This window comes from Rhinatrema bivittatum, chromosome 6 (assembly GCF_901001135.1).
Source record: "Rhinatrema bivittatum chromosome 6, aRhiBiv1.1, whole genome shotgun sequence".
NCBI classification, from domain to species: domain Eukaryota; kingdom Metazoa; phylum Chordata; class Amphibia; order Gymnophiona; family Rhinatrematidae; genus Rhinatrema; species Rhinatrema bivittatum.
Genome location: NC_042620.1, coordinates 183,910,023 through 183,928,938, shown reverse-complemented (window position 1 = coordinate 183,928,938; position 18,916 = coordinate 183,910,023). Strand labels below are relative to the sequence as shown.

The window sequence follows — 18,916 nt, the reverse complement described above, 5'->3', positions numbered from 1 at the left end:
ACGGTTATCTGTGACCACAGGAGACGTGCTACACAGGAATAAATCTGAGAGACTGAGACTGATGCCCAGCATACTTTGGACTTACAAGTGAAGTTCATTCCTATCATGGCATACATAGAACAAATCACTTTGGACCCAATGACTCACCCCAGGAAAGGTTGGCTGGATTCTGTAGATTCTAACACATTCCTTAGACCTAAACTCGAGACAGGCTACATTTGCCAAGCTTATTTTGCTCTTGGTGTGCACAAATGTTCTGCTGCATTTATGAGCAGTATAAAGTTGAGACAGCCCCAGTGAGATGTACAGCAGATCATTTTGTGAGGGGCAAGTGCTGGAAAAGGCATATACTTCCCAGCACAGAAGCAAGCATGAGCTTAGGATAAGTAATGTGAGATTAATTCAACAATGACAGTGCACTCAGATGGGTCTCAGAAGAGGTAGTGACTAAATTGCCCTCATTTTGAAATCAGGCAATTGCAAAATAAGTCATCATCACAGACCATATTTTTTGAGTTGCTGTCAATCTCTGGTAAAAAGTTCAGGATAAGGTTAACCTACTTCTTACAAGCCTGGCACTATCCAGAGCAGCAGAGCGGCTTCAGCATTATAAAGGACTGAGAGCTCCCTAGGGAAAAAGAGACAGTCTGCGAGGGTACCTCAGGTGCAGCACTGATCTGGCACAAAATCCAAGCATCCTACCAAAGCAGACAGATAATCCATTCTCATTCACAATAAGCACCAGAGCATCCTGAAAGTGAGACTTCCATATTCTTAACAAGAGGTTCCCTGGGGCACCATTTTGCACAAGATGGGTGATGAAGCAACTCTTATTTCTGCAGTCCATTATGTCTTATCTGGCTTGCGACACAAACAAAAAGACAATAAAATAGTAGAAATTGATCAGCCCGATGGCTTAGGTGGGCAGTGCTGTGTGCTACCAGGCAGGTGATCAGGGCTGGATCCCCATGCACAGTTTGTCATGCTGTTTGTAGTAACTGTGGTGGGGCCACTTGGCAACAGTGATCATAACATGATCAAATTTAAACTAATAACTGGAAGGGGGACAATAAGCAAATCTGCAGCTCTAACACTAAACTTTCAAAAGGGAAACTTTGATAAAATGAGGAAAATAGTTAGAAAAAAACTGAAAGGTGCAGTTGCAAAGGTTAAAAGTGTTCAATAGGCTTGGACATTGTTTAAAAATACAATCCTAGAGGCGCAGTCCATATGTATTCCACGCATTAAGAAAGGTGGAAAGAAGGCAAAACATTTACCAACATGGTTAAAAGGTGAGGTGAAAGAGGCTATTTTAGCCAAAAAAAACATCCTTCAAAAACTGGAAGGATCCATCTGACGAAAATAGAATAAAACATAAGCATTGTGAAGTTAAGTGTAAAACATTGATAAGACAGGTGAAGAGAGAATTTGAAATGAAGTTGGCCATAGAGGCAAAAACTCAAAAACGTTTTAAAATATATCCAAAGCAAGAAACCTGTGAGGGAGTCTGTTGGACTATTAGATGACCAAGGGGTTAAAGGGGCTCTTAGGGAAGATAAGGCCATTGCAGAAAGACTAAATTAATTCTTTGCTTCCGTGTTTACTAATGAGGATGTTGGGGAGATACCAGTTCCAGAGTTGGTTTTCAGGGGTGATGAGTCAGACGAACTGAACGAAATCACTGTGAACCTGGAAGATGTAGTAGGCCAGATTGACAAACTAAAGAGTAACAAAATCACCTGGACCGGATGGTATGCATCCTAGGGTACTGAAGGAACTAAAAAATGAAATTTCTGATCTATTAGTTACAATTTGTAACCTTTCATTAAAATCATCCATTGTACCTGAAGACTGGCCAATGTAACCCCAATATTTAAAAAAGGCTCCAGGGGCGATCCGGGTAACTATAGACCAGTGAGCCTGACTTCAGTGCCGGGAAAAATAGTGGAAACTATTCAAGATCAAAATTGTAGAGCATATAGAAAGACATGATTTAATGGAACACAGTCAACATGGATTTACCCAAGGGAAGTCTTGCCTAACAAACCTGCTTCATTTGTTCTCCTCCAAGAACTTACCCAAACCTTTTTTGAACCCAGCTACACTAACTGCACTAACCACATCCTCTGGCAACAAATTCCAGAGCTTAATTGTACATTGAGTGAAAAAGAATTTTCTCTGATTAGTCTTAAATGTGCTACTTGCTAACTTCATGGAATGCCCCCTAGTCCTTCTATTATCCGAAAGTGTAAATTACCGAGTCACATCTACTCATTCAAGACCTCCCATGATCTTAAAGACCTCTATCATATCCCCTCTCAGCCATCTCTTCTCCAAGCTGAACAGCCCTAACCTCTTCAGCCTTTCCTCATAGGGGAGCTGTTCCATCCATTTCTCATTTTGGTTGCCCTTCTCTGTTCCTTCTCCATCGCAACTATATCTTTTTTGAGATGCGGCGACCAGAATTGTACACAGTATTCAAGGTGCAGTCTCACCATGGAGCGATACAGAGGCATTATGACATTTTCTGTCTTATTAACCATTCCCTTCCTAATAATTCCTAACATTGTTTGCTTTTTTGACTGCTGCAGCACACTGAGCATACGATTTTAAAGTATTACCCACTATGATGCCTACATCTTTTTCTTGGGTGGTAGCTCCTAATATGGAACCTAACATCGTGTAACTACAGCAAGGGTTATTTTTCCCTATGTGCAACACCTTGCACTTGTTCACATTAAATTTCATCTGCCATTTGGATGCCCAATCTTCCAGTCTTGCAAGGTCCTCCTGTAATGTATCACAATCTGCTTGTGATTTAACTACTCTGAATAATTTTGTTTCGCCCGCAAATCTGATAACCTCACTAGTCGTATTCCTTTCCAGATATAGAAAAGCACCAGTCCAAGTACAGATACCTAAGGTACTCTGTTTACCCTTTTCCACTGAGAAAATTGACCATTTAATCCTACTCTGTTTCCTGTCTTTTAACCAGTTTGTAATCCACAAAAGGACATCGCCTCCTATCCCATAACTCAGTCTCCATCTGTTGGCAGGGGAGCATAAACCATTGGTCCTTAGTCCATCTGGCTACATGCTAGGAAAATCCCAAATTTTGAAATGCCCACCCCACTGAATGATGTGTTTTAGCTGTGTAAGTTATTACTCACCAAAATGTAACTGGAAAATAAAAAGCAGCATAGTGGCATTCTGGGGGCATGGTTTAAGTTTATCCAGCTGGAGCTGAATATCCGCTTTAGTCAGATAAAATTATCTGGATAACTCCAGTTGGGAAGATTGCTGTCCTAAAGATATGTGGATAATAAAAAAAAAAAAAAAAAAGGAGCCCAGCTGCCAAAAAAATATGAGTCATGAGCCAAGCAACCCACCCCACTACCTAGTGGTACCCCTACCTCTTCAGATACAGCTAAAAAACAAAAACAAATAAAAAAAAACCCAAACACATGATGCCCAACAGCCAGATTCCCTCCTTTCCCTACCTTTAAAAATCTGTCTGCAAATCCTTACTATCCCCCTCCCAAGCCTCTCCTCATTAGAGAGCAGGAGAAGAGGCTCTCAGCAGAAACACCTACCTACATTTAGTATTAATTTATTTACTGCACAGGAGCTATGATAGGTCCCTTCAAGACCAATTCCTGTTCAGAATTCTGCCACTAGTTTCTTATTTTTCTCCCACAATATTCAGCAAATTGGTGAGCAGCAGAGTTACCAGATAACTTTATCCAAGTATATTCAGCGGGAGACTTCTCTTGCTGAATATACCAGCTAAATTTACACAGCTTATTTTAACTGGGTAACTTGCCATACACCGGATTACTCAATATGGACTTGAAAAGGGATAAACCCCAGATAGTTGGTAATAAAGGCTCACTGTACTGTAGCCTCCATAAAGGCCAGTTCTGATTGAGCTGGAAGCTCAAAAGGAACACTGAAAAAATGGCTTTTTATATCAAATGAAGACCAGGATGGCACAGAAAATGTAAAATTAAATGTGAAACTGTAATAAGATAAATAAAAAAAAAAAAGAATAGGAGAAGCATTTTGGCAAAAAGTTAAACCTTTTTGTTACATATATTAGAGGAGACAGCTTCTAGGAAATTCGGTGGGGCCATTGGATAATTAGGGGTAAAAGGTGTACTCAAGAAGAACCTAAAATGATTTCTCTGCACCGATCTTGTTCTTTTCCAGATTCAAGTTAACAGAGGAAACTTTTAGAGTAAATTGGTGAATGAAAGTAGTAAATCACCTGGAACAGATGGAATTCACCCAAGAATTAAGGAACTTAAATATGCAATTGCAAAACTACTCATAAACCCATCAATAAAAATAGCATCAATACCAAAAGAATACAGAAATGGCACCAACACACACATCTTTAAAACTGGTGCAAAGGTGACCCAGGGAACTCTAGACAAGTCAGTCTAACATCTCTCATACATTTCTCCTCCAAGCACTTGGTGCTTACCACCATCAAAACAAAATGCTCAGTTAGATAGATCTTTGATCTGAGAAGCTCCATAACCTTTACAAACATAGGGACTCACCTGCATGGGAGATCAGCCTAGCTCCCACCAGCTCCCCAACCATGACTGTCAGGTTGGGTGCAATGGCCATCATCCTGTTCTTAAGGTAATCATATAGCTGGGTTCGATACTCAGAGATCTCTATTACCTGGGAATGGGAGAGAGATACAGGGATAGTCAGTGAATGTAGACAAGGGCTGGCCCAAGCAGGTCACAAAAAGCCTAAATCACAAGCAGCAGAGTGAAAGTAATTCTTAGCCACTTCCTGAAAGTTAGACATAAAAATCTGTCTTTGCTATAAAAATCATCTCGTTTCGTTCCTCCGATACAGATAAGCAACTTTGCTTTCACCAAGAAAGTAACAGGTGTTCGCTCCATAGACAACAAGATAAAATGGCCAAACAAGTGGTTGACGTCAAGTCTGACAGTACTGTAACGGAAAAGCTCTCTCAAAGCTCAGAAAAACTCAAGACTGTTTTTCAGCGCATGAGTGGACTTCCTGCAAAATCACCTGCTGCACGAGTCTCATTCTAATCTTTACAGCAAGCTGTTCAACTCTAACGGGGAAGTAGGAGGAATTGTATGGCTAATTTATCTTGCTGTCAGAGAACACCTGATACAGGTGAGCAACTCTGCTTTCTCTCAGGTCGATACTGTAACATGCGGTTGAAGATTTCCCGTCTGTAACGTGCTGGGAGCGCACAATTCGGACGCGTAAGGCGATCCAGTCTCCAGTTTCACGGGTCCTTAGCGCTTCTTAAAACAGACGCATAACCCTTTCTGCACGCAGCATGTATATGTTATGTAAATGAACAAATTAGCTGTATAATGAAGGAATTAGCTATTCCCCTCCGATACTGTGACGCGCGCTCAGATTATCTCCTTTGTAACCCGCTATTTTGCCGCGTCCTTAACCTGTTAGTTTACCGCCTACCCTCTACTTTGTGTTAGTGTGGTGTTCGAAAATTAAAACGGGAATAAAGTGTAAAAAATGGGGGTAAAACCATAAAGTGTAAAAAACATTGCAGCGTAAGTTGTTTATATATATGTATAAATACCTGTCACTTTCCTGTCACTTTCCGAATCCCCCAGGCGTGCGGTCATCGAGGCGGTGGCGGGAGCCGGCGGGCAGATGGGCGCCCGTTCATCCAGGCAGCGGCGGTGGGAGCCTGCGGGCGGGTGGGCGCGCGTTCGATCCAGGCCGCGGCCGGGTGGGCATGCATTCATCCAGGCAGAGGGAGCCGGCGGCGAAAGCAGCCTCCGGCTCCCTCTGCCTGGATGAATGCACGGCCCCCGCCGGCAGTGAATGAATGCCCGTGCGATTTCGGCGCTCAAGGCAGTCACATGCCGTGACGTCACGCCTTGAGCGCCGAAATCGCACGGGCATTCATTCACTGCCGGCGGGGGCCGTGCATTCATCCAGGCAGAGGGAGCCGGAGGCTGCTTTCGCCGCCGGCTCCCTCTGCCTGGATGAATGCACGCCCACCCGGCCGCCTTGAGTGCTGAAATCGGGAGGAGAGGAGAAGGGAGAAGGGACTATCGTAGCAGGCCCGAGCCTTGCTACTTTTTCGGTTTTTTTTTTTTTTTGCTTCGGGAGGAGGGGACAGGACTGGGGCTGCACCGGAGACCAGACGGGGCCAGGGCAGGTAAGCGGGGGCTGGGGGAACATAACTGTCCACTTCCTGGTACCTGTCATTTCAAATGTCATTTGAAATGACAGATACCAGCGTGGCCGTGAAGCGTTAGGCCCGCGAACCCAGGATACTGTATAGGCGCTCTATACAGTAAAATGGGTTGCGCGGGCCTAACGCTTCGCAGCCGCGGCATGCATTTACATGCAATTTGAAGAGAGTATCGAGCGGTAGGTGAAGAGAACTGTGCGTGCGGGGAACGAGGGTGCGCCTGACACTGCCGCACTGTTTCTACCGCGGCCTTAGAGTATCGATCTGTCTATGAGCAAGCATGATGAAGTCAGCCACACCTAAGTGGTCACACCCAAGCTGATGGTTCCATTTCATTAAATTTATCATTTGAGCGTTGTTAATGTTATGCAACCTGCAGTTATTGCTCGTGGCTCGAAGGTACATTAGAAGAGATTAATTAAATAAGTTTTTAAGAACTGACTGTGCAAAAGTGCTGTCCTGACAAGAAATGTTTTCTAGATAGTAATGAGTTGAAAAAGTATGCATAGAAGATCAAATAGCGGTTTTGTGGATATCTTCTACACAAGCAGAATGAAGATATGCCAAGGAAGCTGTGATAGCCCTAACCTAATGGGCTTTCACTTTATTTTGAGGAAGTACTAACAATAAGTGATGCAATCAGATATCCAAATCAACAGAGTCCTCTTTATAGCTGATACCGCTTAACTGTGCTGAAAGAAAAAGTTGTGAATATTTTGTCTAGATAGAATAAAGCTATTCTGCAGTCCAGCATATGAACAGCTTGCATTCCCTTATGAGTGTGTGATCTAAGAAACAGAACTTTCCAGGAGAGGAATTTTAGATCTGCTGATCTTAATGGTTCAAAGGGAGGTTTCATAAGCTTAGCAAAGACTACATTTATATCTCAAGAAATGGGCAGATTTTTTTAATTCGAGGTTTCAGATTCAAGAGTCCTTTTATAAATCTGACAATTTTAGACTGGTAAGAAATAGGCATGTCCTCCCACTCATCGTGGTATGCTGCTATAGCGCTGAGGTGAACATGGAGATGGTTTAACCAGTCAGATAGGTTTACCAAAAATTGCAGCAAGAAAGAAAAAGGACATTTAAGAGTTCAGATTTAAACATGCACATCAACCAGGCAGTAAACCTTCTCCATTTAAAACTATGTCTTCGAGTACAGTACTTCCTAAAACAAGAAGAATTTTTTCATAGGCATCTGCAAAGATGATACTAGCCGACTTTCAAAATCTATGCAGCCAGAGCCAAAGCCAGAAGGTTGGGATAGAAAAGATTCCCATGGCACTGAGTGACGAGGGATGGGAATATCTCCAACTTAATGGTCGACGAATAGCTAGGCATTGCAGCCATGGAAACCAAATTTGTCAAGGCTAAAAAAGGGGCTACTAAAATCATATTTCCTTTCTTCGCTCAGTTTCTGGATTACCCTGGATATCAGTGGAATTGGGAGAAATCACAAAGGATTCCTTGATTCTATGGAATGGAGAAAGCATCCATTGCCATTGTCTCTTGCTGGTTTCATGAAGAATGCTGGTGATGTGGATCAATTAAATGCTTAGCGCCAACAGTTGTGGAGAAAAGCTTTTTAGTAAATGTTACATATAACTACTCCTGGGGGAATTTTGTGCACAAAATTTAAAAGTTCTGCAAAATTCTGTATGCTTTATATTGGTCAAAATACCGCAATATACATCACAGTCTAAGTAATTAATTTAAAGTGTAACACAGAAAATTTCTTAAAGATGCAGTTGAATATATTTGGAAACCAGCACAATGAAAAACCCCAAAGAAAATAGCTGAAAAGTATGAAACACTCACAAAATATTGTATACAGCTATGAAAAAGAAGAGCTCCTGTGAAGGAGTCTTACGACCATCATAAATTGCCTCTAGAAGCTTTCGGCTTATATATGCAGCCCTTATAGCTCTGGGCTTGACTAATCATAGGTCGTAAGAGGTCCTGTTATTCTCAGACTGGAGCTATAACATAAGGTAAGGCACTGAATGTATAACTGCTAATACATGCACTTAACTTCACATGCTGCCTGTGGATTTTTTTTACACAGCCATATCACCCCAATCCTTCAATCATTACATTGGCTCCCAGTAAAATTTAGGATACAATTTAAAATTTTGTCTATTATTCATGGCTTGATCCACCCAACCTCCATCTGGCTTTGCTCATCACTGCGGATCTACAAACCTACCCGTCATTTACGTTCTCTTACCAAAAATCTCCTAGATATCCCCTCTCCTAAACTAGCAAGGCTAGAAGTCACCCGAAAACGAGCTTTCTCGGTAGCTGGACCCATTTTATGGAATTCCCTTCCCAATCCTCTTCGTTCAATTTCAAATTCTTCCCATTTCAAAAAATCACTTAAAACCCATCTTTTTCAATTAGCATTTAAAACACTTACTCCAGAACAAACATAAAGTCTTCTCCACCACCTCATTTACAGCCACTATCATTCTTTTTCATTTCATTTCCCCCCCCCCCTTTTTTTCCCATTTGTTCCCCAGTTTTCGGTCTTACTTTGTCACTTCTCTACCTTTCCTCTCCTTCCCCCCTCCCTTCCATATTAATAGCAAGTTCCACGGCAACAGTTTTATTTTTATTTACTTTAGTAAATATTTGTTTATTTCTAGCTAGAATTTGTTCCAGCTATTAATTAATTTTATGTACTTTTAATTTTATTTATTTATTACCCTTTCTTTATAATTTTATTTTATTCTTTTTATTTTATTACTCTTTCCAATGTAAACCACTTTGACAAAAACTAATTTTATAAAGTGGTATATAAATTCTTTAAAATAAAATTAAAATAAAGTGGATTTATAGTATTTTTGTACTTCACCTGATCGCACAAATGCAGAATGTTCTCAATGTCTTCCTCAGACACCTCGGTTCCCATGGAGATCTCAGAGGCAGCCTTCACCTCCTCTTCCATCTCCTCGGACAGCAGTTCTGAGAGGTCAAAGGTTGAGAAGTTCTTTCTGTCCCCTGCAGGTGAAAACAGCAAGGCACAAAGCAGTCAAAAGAGAACAAGGGAGAGACCAAGAAGAGCTAAGCAGCAGAAGCAATAATGAAAGTGGCTAAGCATGAAAAGATGGGACCTGGGAGATGTATATTATTACAAGTCCTCCAACTTTTCTGAATTTTTACATAGATTTAATCTAGATAAGAATGAAATTGCATTTTGTCTAAGGTAACAACCAAAACAGACAGTGAACTTGATACTATTTTAAGGAAATGGCGGTAAACGCTAAACAAGCACAATATATTACAGGCAGTGTACTCCCTAGGACTGAGATTTTTCAGTGCAACAATAAACATGGCATGAGCTCTGGAGTCACTAATACAATCTCTGTTCTCAGCACAGCAACTGACTTTTCAAACACCACCTAATGTATTCCTGCTAGACTCATCAACCTTTGGCCTGCAGGCCACATCTCAAACTGGCATCCCAATCTTATACTTGTGCCATTTCAACATAAAGAAATGCACCAGGAAGAATGTTCCCCAGATCCAGACAGCAGGACAAAATGTAACCAGCCAGCTTCCACTACACCCCTGTTTCTATTTCACTTAGGCTAAGGCTTCCCAAACCTGTCCTGGGGACCCCACAGCCAGTTGGGCTTTCAGGATATCCACAATGAATATGCATGAGATAAATGTGCATATCATGGAAAATCAGTAAATGCAAATTTATCTCATGCATATTCGTTGTGGATATCCTGAAAACACAACTGGCTGTGGGGTCCCCAGGACAGGTTTGGACAGCCCTGTCATAAGCACTGCAACTGTTCCCTCTCAACCCAGGCAACGAACATAAAATCTCTTCCTATCCTTAGGCTGCTCCCTTCCCTGCTACTCACCGACTCTGCGCACACACTTGCAGTACACAAGGTTGTCTGTGATGATTTTGCCCAATTCGGGGAAGTGCCAGCCATACCATTCCCTACAGCGCATGATGTAGTTGTTCAGCTCCTTGTCCAGATCGTCCAGGAGGGCTGAAGGCGGCAAAAAGGGGCAAGAACAGAAGAGCTCATTAAAAGAAAGAAAAAAAGAACCAAAAAAAGTCAGTACAAAATCACAGGAGCAAACTCCACAATCTAAAGGAAAATTAGTTTCTTACCTGATAATTTTCGTTCCTGTAGTACCAAGGATCAGTCCAGGACACCTGGGTTGTGACTCCGCACCAGTAGATGGAGACAGACTAAAACTTGTGGGCGGAGCCATATATGCCCCTGTGCCAGTCACAGCCCCTCAGTCTTACGTAATGTCAAAGTAGCATAGGACAGGAAAACTAACTACAGAACCTATCCCCCTCAAAACGAGAAAACAGAACAGCAACCAAACACCACAACGAGCGGACTCTCCGTTTCTTCAGAGCAGCTTGGGCGGGATCCTGGACTGATCCTTGGTACTACAGGAACGAAAATTATCAGGTAAGAAACTAATTTTCCTTTCCCTGTACGTACCAGGATCAGTCCAGGACACCTGGGATGTACCAGAGCCAACTTACCGAGGGTGGGAAGCTGAGAGTCCCGCACGGAGTACCCTCTCTCCAAAAACCCCCGGCACTGGGATCCTGAACATCCAGCCGGTAGTGTCGTGTAAAAGTATGTAACGACGATACTTGAGCAGACTCTGCCCAGGAAGCAGCGTCAGAGCGGGTGGAATGGGCCCGGAGACCCTTCGGCACAGACTTTCCTCGAACTATGTACGCCGAACCAATGGCCTCCTTGAGCCATCGTGCGATAGTAGTCCGGGAAGCCGCACCCCCACGCCTTGGACCTGAGAACAAAACAAAAGATGATCCGTCAATCTGAACGAATTGGTGATCTCCAGATAGCGAAGGATCGCCCTCCGGACATCCAACCTCCGCAACTCATGTCTCTGTGGCAGTGACTCATCCTGGATGGGAAAAGCTGGAAGCTCAACCGACTGATTAAGGTGGAACGCCGAAACCACCTTGGGCAAGAAAGAAGGCACCGTCCGTAAGGAGACACCAGAGTCCGATATCCGTAAAAACGGTTCCCTACAGGACAACGCCTGTAACTCCAAGACACGTCGCGCTGACGTAATCGCGACAAGGAAAACCACCTTTAACGTAAGATCCTTGAGAGTTGCCCGTTTAATGGGCTCAAAAGGAGACGAGCACAACGCGGAGAGTACCCAATTAAGAATCCAGGACGGACAGGGATGGCGTAGTGGAGGACGAAGATGTTTAGCCCCCCTGAGAAAACGCGCCACATCGGGATGCAGAGCCAAGGAGCCCGTGTGCCCCTTGCCCCTCAGACACCCAAGAGCCGCCACCTGGACCCTCAGGGTACTGTACGATAGGCCTTTAGCCAAGTCGGCCTGCAGAAAAGATAGCATATCGGATACAGGGGCCGCGGTAGGATCCACATTGCGCTCCGCGCACCATTCATCGAAGACTACCCAGACGCGAACATAAGCCATAGAGGTAGACTGCTTTCTGGCCCGCAACAACGTAGCGACTACCGCATCCGAATAACCTTTCCTCTTCAAGCGCTGCCTTTCAAAAGCCATGCCGCAAGACAGAAGTGATCCGCATCCGCCGAACAAACGGGGCCTTGACGGAGGAGGCCCAGAAACCCCTGGAGGCGAAGGGAAGACGCTATCAACAACTGGATGAGGTCTGCGAACCACGGTCGCCGCGGCCATTCTGGCGCTACCAGGATTACACTCGCCAGATGCAATTCGATGCGCCGAAGAATCTTGCCGATCGGCGGCCAAGGAGGGAACACGTATAGCAAGACATTCGGCCAAGGAAGGACCAACGCATCGACGCCTTCGGCCCCTCTCTCTCTCCGACGGCTGTAAAACCTGGGCGCCTTGGCATTCTGCCAGGTAGCCATGAGGTCCATATGAGGCGTCCCCCACTTTTGGCAGATGAGATGAAAAACCTCCGGCGCCAGTTCCCACTCTCCGGGATCCAGATGACGGCTGAGAAAATCCGCCTGAACGTTGTCGACTCCGGCAATGTGGGACGTTGCTAGGTCGCTGAGATTGCGCTCTGCCCAAGCTAGCAAGAGCTGCGCCTCTTTTGCCACGAGAGGACTTCTCGTTCCCCCCTGACGATTGATGTAGGATACGGTGGTGGCATTGTCTGACAACACTCGAACCGCCTTTCCCTGTAGCAGCGGCAGAAAGGACTGTAGGGCCAGACGCACCGCCCGGGTCTCCAGACGATTGATGGACCACTGAGTCTGGGTCGAGGGCCACCTGCCCTGTACTGACCTGCCCAGGCAGACTGCTCCCCAGCTGAAGAGACTGGCATCCATGGTTACCACCGTCCAGTTGGGCACTAGGAGGGGCAGATGAAACTCCTCCGACACCGGCTTCCAACGGGAAAGCAACGCTGATTGCAAAGGACGCAGATGAGCAAAAGCCCAAGGGACCAATGCTAGAGTTGAAGCCATAGAACCCAAAACCGTCAGATAATCGGAGACCAGTGGGAGCCGAAGAGACAACAATCGACGTACCTGACCCTGAAGCTGGCGAACCCTGTCCATAGACAGGAACACTTTGCCCTTCCTGGTATCGAACAGGGCCCCCAGGTACTCCAGAGACTGAGTGGGAACTGGGTGACTCTTGCTGAGGTTCACCACCCATCCCAGGGATTGCAAGAGGGCGAGAACCCTGTTGACTGCCTGCCGGCACTGGGTCTCTGATTTGGCTCGAATCAGCCAATCGTCCAAGTAGGGGTGTACCAGCAACCCCTCCCTCCGAAGCTGAGCTGCGACCACCACCATCACCTTGGGGAATGTCTGGGGAGCCGTGGCCAGGCCGAAGGGAGCGCTCGGAACTGATAATGTCGGCCCAGGATACAGAACCTGAGGAACCGATGGTAGGACAGCTGGATGCCAATGTGAAGGTACGCCTCCGTGAGATCCAAGGATGCCAGGAATTCGCCGGGCCGGACCGAGGCAATTACCGACCGAATTGTCTCCATTTTGAAGCGCGGAATGCGAAGGCATCTGTTTACACCTTTCAGATCCAAAATGGGCTTTGCGGTGCCGTCCTTCTTTGGCACGATGAAGTAAATGGAGTAACGGCCGAGGCCCCGCTGCCCTATGGGCACGGGGGAAATCGCCCCTAAGGATTGCAGGCGTTGGAGGGTTCCCCTTACCGCTGCGCGCTTTATGGGGCACTTGCATGGCGACACCAGGAACTTGTCGAATGGGGTCCGTGCAAAATCTAACGCGTAACCGTGATTTATCACGTCGAGGACCCACTGGTCAGACGTTATTTTGGCCCATTCCTCGGCAAACAACTGCAGCCGAGCTCCCACGTTTGGGACGAACGACCGCAGCTGCTGCGAGGAATGGACCAGCCGCATCTCATTGGGAGGATTTTGGCCCCGCTCCCCCCGGGGCTCCCCCCTGACGGCCGAAACTTTTCCCTCGAAAGGACTGGGACCAAGAGGACGACCGTGAGGGCCCCGAACGGTAAGAAGAGCCAGCGGCCCTCTGCGGACGGGATCTCCTGCCGCCACGGAAGCGGGAGCGGCCCGAGAAAGAAGACAGAGACCTAGACCGATCCTCCGGCAGCCGAAATGCCCGATTCTCACCGAGGGACAACATTAACTCATCCAACTCCTTGCCAAACAACAACTTTCCTTTGAACGGCAGGGCCCCTAGATGGGCCTTGGATGATCCGTCCGCCGCACAGATGCGAAGCCAGAGGAGCCGACAAGCCGACACCACCGAAAACCATGGATCTAGCCGAGGTACGAAGGAGATCATGGAGAGCATCAGCCCTATAAGCAATCGCCGCCTCAAGCTGATCAGCTTGCCTGGCCTCCCCTTCCGAGAGACCTGCGTTAGCCTGCAGATTCTGCGCCCAGCGCAGGCTGGCCCGCATAGCGAAATTAGTACAGATGGCTGCACGGACCCCTAGAGCGGACACCTCAAAAATTTTCTTCAGCTGTACCTCCAGCTTCCTGTCCTGCATATCCTTGAGAGCCGTGGCTCCCGTAACAGGAATCGTCGACCTCTTCGTCACGGCGGACACCGCCGAATCCACCTTTGGTAGACGGAGCAGTTCCAGTGCCTCTTCAGGCAACGGGTAGAGCCTATCCATGGCCTTGCTCACCTTTAGGCCCAACTCCGGAGTGCCCCACTCCCGGAACAGGATGTCCGAAGCCGTGAAAATGAACGGAAACGCCACCGCGGGCCCCGTGAGATCCAGCAGCACTGGGTCCATATTAGCTCCTTGTCTGGGAACCACCGCAGGTGCTTCCACCCCCAGCTCCTGGAGTATAGCCGGGATAAGAGGGGACAGTTCCTCCCTATGGAACAAGCGGACCACCTTAGGGTCGTCCCCCTCGACGGCCGGGTTACCTTTTCCCGCCGCCGGCTGAGAAGGACCTTCATCCGGCGCACCATCAACCCCCCACAGGGGCTCCTCGGCCGGGTCATCCTCCCCTGGAGAAGAGGAGCTGGAGTCCGTGTCCTGCGGGGCATCCCGCAAGGGCCGGCTGCGTCGTACGGCGCCCCCATCAGGGCCCGTGGACTTCCTCTTCCGGGCTCTGGCTGACTTGCCAGACCCCTTCGCTGCACCTGACTTCTTTTATTTACTTCGCTGCTTACATTTTAAAATTTTGCGCAACAAAAGCGCAAAATCCGACGAGTAAGACGACCCGGAACTGGACTCTTCTGAACCGGAGCGCGCGGGAGATCCAGCTCCCCCGGGGGCACCCCCCGCGGGCCGCTGCTGCGGGGAAAGCGCGGGAGGCACGCCGCCATCTCCAGCTGCCTCCCTCGTGGTTTCCCTGCCTGCAGCTAAAATGGCCGCCACTCCCACGCTGAGCGGGAACGGGTCCCCCGGGCCTGCAGAGACAGAAGATTTGCGCGCTGGCGATTGCGGCGCCCGGGCCCCCGGAGCGCCCCCGGACGGACCCTCGCCGCCCGAAACACACACAGAGCAAATTCCATCCCTAGACAGCCGCGCGCGGGCCGAGCCGCAGGCGCAGCAAACAGAGCCTCTCGGCATGCCGCGAGCCGCGCAAGTGAGGAGAAAGAAAAATTAATTAAATTAAAACGAAGCGGACGCGCGCCAAACAGCCCCCCCCCCGAAGGAACGGAGAGCCGGCACTTAAACAAAAGGAGCCACAGCCAAAAACAACACTCAAACCTTTTTTTTTTTTTTTGAAACTGCTGCCGCTGTCCTCGGTCCTGAGGCTTCTGTTCCAGTGGGGGTGAGTGAACCGGGCTCCCCGGTTGCACCCCCAACGCTGCTACTACAAAAGGCGGGTCCTCAACCCTAGCAGCGGCCTCAACCAGGGGGGGATGGTCCCCTCAGAACCTTGCAACCCCCCTGGGAGGCAGGACCAGCGGGAAACCAAAAATAGAAAGAATCCTTAACTTCAAAAAAGTTCCTTGTTTTAAAAAACTAAACCAATTAACCCTGACCACTAAAACTCCCAGGGAACCAGGGCTGTGACCAAACCTGCACCATCTACTGGAGACAGAGTAAGACTGAGGGGCTGTGACTGGCACAGGGGTATATATGGCTCCGCCCACAAGTTTTAGTCTGTCTCCATCTACTGGTGCGGAGTCACAACCCAGGTGTCCTGGACTGATCCTGGTACGTACAGGGAATGCCACTTATTCTTAAGATTATATGGTTCATCCCCGATTTCCAAAGTTTTGGGAATGTTGTAGTTTTCACTGTCCACAAGCCCAGGAAACATTATGTGAGTGAGAAAAGCAGTTAGGGTATCAGTTTGGCAACTATAAAGGATACTGTAGTCAAATGTAATAACTATTAAATGTTCTGAGCTGAAGTCCCACAAGTTCTAATAATCTAAAATGAACTCTCTTCATTGCAAACACATTTCACCTCAGACCCTCTCAAAAGCTCATCACAGATGCATTAAGTTGGTCCAGTAAAAGAGGCATCACCTACTAGTTTACCGACACATTTCTACTTCAGAAACCGGCATGCGGATTGGTGCTGCGAGTATCGCACCAGGCTTCAAATACTCTCCAGATCCTTATATAAGTTAGTGATGTGGAGAACTTGCGTGCTCGGAGGAGTGTATCTATTACCGGCCCCGAGTATCCCTTTTTCTTCAGTCTAGCCCTCTCAATGGCCAGACCGTAAGAGAGAATTGAGCTGGATTCTCGTGGAGGATGGGACCTTGTTGCAGTAGGTCCCTGTTAGGGGGCAGGGGTAGAGGATCCCGTGCCAGTTGTCTTCTCATGTCTGCGTACCAGGATCTTCTTGGCCAGTCCGGGGCCACCAGAAGAACTAGGCCTCTGTGCCGCTGAATCTTGTGTATAATGGCACCCAGCAGGGGCCATGGGGGAAAGGCATATAGCAGGATCCCCGGAGGCCATGGCTGCACCAGGGCGTCGATCCCGTGGGATAGAGGATCTCGCCTGCGACTGAAGTATCTGGGTACTTGAGCGTTGGACCTGTTCGCTAGTAGGTCCATGCCTGGAGTCCCTCACTGATCCACAATCATCTGGAAGGCCGTGGATGACAGCCGCCATTCCCCCGGGTTTAGGCTTTCTCTGCTGAGAAAGTCTGCCGTGGTGTTGTCCTTCCTGGCGATGTGGACGGCGGAGATGCCCTGTAGATTTGCTTCCACCCAAGCCATCAGGGGGGCTATTTCTAAGGATACCTGTCGGCTTCTGGTTCCGCCCTGTCGGTTGATGTATGCCACCGTGGTGGCGTTGTCAGACATCACTCTGACTGCTCTGTTTCGAAGTCTGTGGGCAAATCGCAGGCAGGCTAACCTAACTGCCCTTGCCTCTAGTCGGTTGATGTTCCACCCCGACTCTTCTCTGTTCCACCGCCCTTGGGCGGTTAGCTCTTCGCAGTGTGCTCGCCAGCCGCTCAGGCTTGCATCGGTAGTGACCAGGGTCCAGGTTGGGGAGGACATTTTTGACCCCCGGCTCGTGTGGCCAGGCTGCAGCCACCACAGTAACTGATTCCGTACTCTGGCCGGTAGAGGTAGATGCACGGTGTAGTTCTGTAATCGTGGGCTCCACCGAGATAGGAGGGCGCGCTGTAACGGTCTCATATGAGCCCGTGCCCATGGTATCACTTCCAGAGTGGAGGCCATTAGGCCGAGGACCTGTAGATAATCCCAAGCTGTGGGCCGGGTGGTGCTCAGCAGATTCTACAAACGATTCCGGAGTTTTGATCTCCTCTTGGAGGTCAGGCTGACCTTGTCTTCCTGGGTGTCGAATCGGACTCCTAGGTATTCCAGCGACTGCGAAGGCTGTAGGGAGATCTTGTGTATGTTGACTACCCACCCTAGGCTTTCCAGAAGAGATAACTCTGTTGGTTGCCCGGTGGCTCTCCTCCGGTGACTTTGCCCTGATCAGCCAATCGTCTAGGTAGGGATGGACGAGAATGCCTTCCTTCCTGAGTGATGCCACCACCACTACTATTACCTTGGTAAAGGTCCACGGTGCAGTGGCTAACCCGAAGGGTAGAGCCCGGAACTGAAAGTGTTGATCCAGGACTTTGAAGCGTAAGTAGCGCTGGTGAACCCGATGGATTGGGATATGCAAATAAGCCTCTGACAGATCCAGGGATGAGAGATACTCCCCTGGCTGTATTGCACTTCGGACTGACCGCAGAGTTTCCATGCGAAATCCTGGGACCCGTAAGTGCTGGTTGACTGACTTGAGGTCCAGGACGGGTCTGAAGGTGCCCCCCTTCTTGGGGACGATGAAATAAACGGAGTAATGCCCAAAACGTATCTCCCATGCAGGCACTGGAATTATGGCTTTTAGGGACAGGAGCCTCCCCTAGGTAGCTTCCAGCGCTGCCCTCTTGAGGGGCAGCCAAGGAGATTCCACAAACTTGTCCGGAAGGAGATGAAGGAAGTCCAGGTAATACCCTTCCCGGACAATGGCGAGGACCCACTGGTCCGAAGTAATCTCGACCCACCTGCGGTAGAATAGGGTTAGCCTGCCCCCTATGGCTTCTTCCCCCAGATGGGTCGGCTGATTCTCATTGTGGGGTGCGGCCGGGACCCGAACCCGAGCCGGTTCCCCTCTTGTTGTGCCTGGTCTGAAAGGACTGGTTCCTGGTCTGACAACGAGGTGCTTGGTAGCGAGCCCTTTAAGGGTTGAAGCGTTGAGAGCTTCTACCTCTGGATGGCCTAGGAAAAGGGCGCTGGTTCCTCCTTGACTTGTTTTCTGGTAAACGGGGTAATGGAGATGCGCCCCATTTATTAGCCAGTTTCTCGAGGTCGCTGCCAAACAGGAGGGACCCCTTAAAGGGCATTCTTGTAAGGCGCGTCTTGGAGGAGGAGTCGGCCGACCAATTTCGTAGCCAGAGCTGTCTCCTGGCTGCCACTGAGGATGACACTCCCTTGGCTGCTGTACGGACTAAGTCAGAGGCAGCGTCAGTGAGGAACGAGAGGGCTGATTCCATTTCTTCTCCCGGGGTGTTGTTCCTGGCTTGTGATAAACAGGAACGCGTCACCACGGTGCAGCAGGTCGCAATTCGTAGGGACATGGCTGCCACCTCAAAGGCTTGTTTCAGAATGGCGTCCATGCGCCGGTCACGTGCATCCTTGAGGGCCGCCCCTCCCTCCACCGGAATGGTGGTGCACTTCACAATTGCGCTAACTATGGCGTCTACCTTCGGGCACACCAGCAGCTCCTTGGTTGCCGGGACCAGGGGGTACATG

The 18,916-nt window shown here is 48.3% G+C and overlaps 1 protein-coding gene across 1 annotated transcript in view; it reads right to left on the bottom strand.

The window, feature by feature from the left end:
* The window catches only part of NOP58 (NOP58 ribonucleoprotein), an 87,943-nt gene that overhangs the window by 16,320 nt on the left and 52,707 nt on the right, over positions 1 to 18,916 (bottom strand). The window contains exons 7-9 of the mRNA XM_029606285.1: positions 10,104 to 10,238; positions 9,083 to 9,228; positions 4,566 to 4,692 (exon numbers count right to left, since the gene is read on the bottom strand). Of these exons, the coding sequence (XP_029462145.1) occupies positions 4,566 to 4,692; positions 9,083 to 9,228; positions 10,104 to 10,238 (408 nt within the window). The remainder of the gene's footprint in view (positions 1 to 4,565; positions 4,693 to 9,082; positions 9,229 to 10,103; positions 10,239 to 18,916) is intronic.